The 1,051-nt window shown below is 35.0% G+C and overlaps 1 protein-coding gene across 1 annotated transcript in view; it reads right to left on the bottom strand.

The window, feature by feature from the left end:
* EMH_0025710 (thrombospondin type 1 domain-containing protein, putative) overlaps positions 1-1,051 on the bottom strand; it is a gene marked incomplete at both ends in the record, with an annotated part of 13,093 nt that overhangs the window by 2,042 nt on the left and 10,000 nt on the right. Inside the window, one exon of the mRNA XM_013502482.1 lies at positions 321-520. Coding sequence (XP_013357936.1) covers positions 321-520 — 200 coding nt within the window. The remainder of the gene's footprint in view (positions 1-320; positions 521-1,051) is intronic.

Raw genomic sequence — 1,051 nt, 5'->3', positions numbered from 1 at the left:
TACGGTAACATGGACGATAACCAACCGGACATGTACATGAATCCATCTGAATACAAACACAAATTTCTGATATAAATAATTTTAATTGTTTTTTTTATTTTTTAATTAATTATTTCAACTTTTTTCGGCGAGATTGGTGCTGGTTTCACTCCTATTCATTCATGCAATACACGCAAACTTGTTGTTGTTAATACAAAATATATGAATGTCGCATCCATACTCCTCTTGTGTGTATTGTATGTGCAGTACTATATAATTATAATATATAATAGTTATAAACTAGCAGTCTGAAATTACTTTTATGAATAAAGAAAACGCACAGATGCATCAAAAGCTGTAGAGTTGCGGTATGATTCTATGGATTGAATAGAACAAGGCTCAGGTGTATGCAGAGGAGGCAGAGTATCGTGGTCTTCAGGGGGCCGAGTTGATGAAGTAGTAAACTCCCCTACAGGCTCTATTATAGGTGGTGCTTTTGTTGTAAACAAAATAACCTCCAATGGATCTCTTTCATTCGGATCTGCAAAAACAAACAACATTCTTATCCTGAATTATATATAAACAACTAAACACTAGAAAGATGCCTGAAATATCGCTTTGTTTACACCCCAATCAAGCAATACACCTTAAAGCTGCTGCAAATAGTCTTATATACAAACGAGAAACAGATATCTCAACCCTACAAGAAACTGAAGAGAAAAAAAACAAATACGAAAATCCCGATGAAAGCGTGCAAATTTCAATCAAATATAATTCAGAAAAAGAAAAGAAATCAGAATATGAATCAAGGCGAATGAAACGCCCACAGAAACTTGAAATGTTTGAACCCATGCTATCCCCCCAGCGCTATCACTGCAATAAGAAAGCGTTATTTCTATCAACTGCTGTCTACCTCAATACCCTAAACTCTAAACCCTAGACTGTAAACGCCGCTTTCTACGCAAATTCCTCATCACTCGCGAAATAAAATGAAGCATTTTATGAAATTTCGTTGATATTTTCATGAATTGCGGTGTATCGCGAGGTATTTTTTCTCTCTTTTGAGAGAAAA

The sequence above is a fragment of the Eimeria mitis genome, genomic scaffold, assembly GCF_000499745.2.
Source record: "Eimeria mitis Houghton genomic scaffold, Emh_scaff937, whole genome shotgun sequence".
Classification (NCBI taxonomy): domain Eukaryota; phylum Apicomplexa; class Conoidasida; order Eucoccidiorida; family Eimeriidae; genus Eimeria; species Eimeria mitis.
This window is presented reverse-complemented; position numbering and strand designations above follow the sequence as displayed.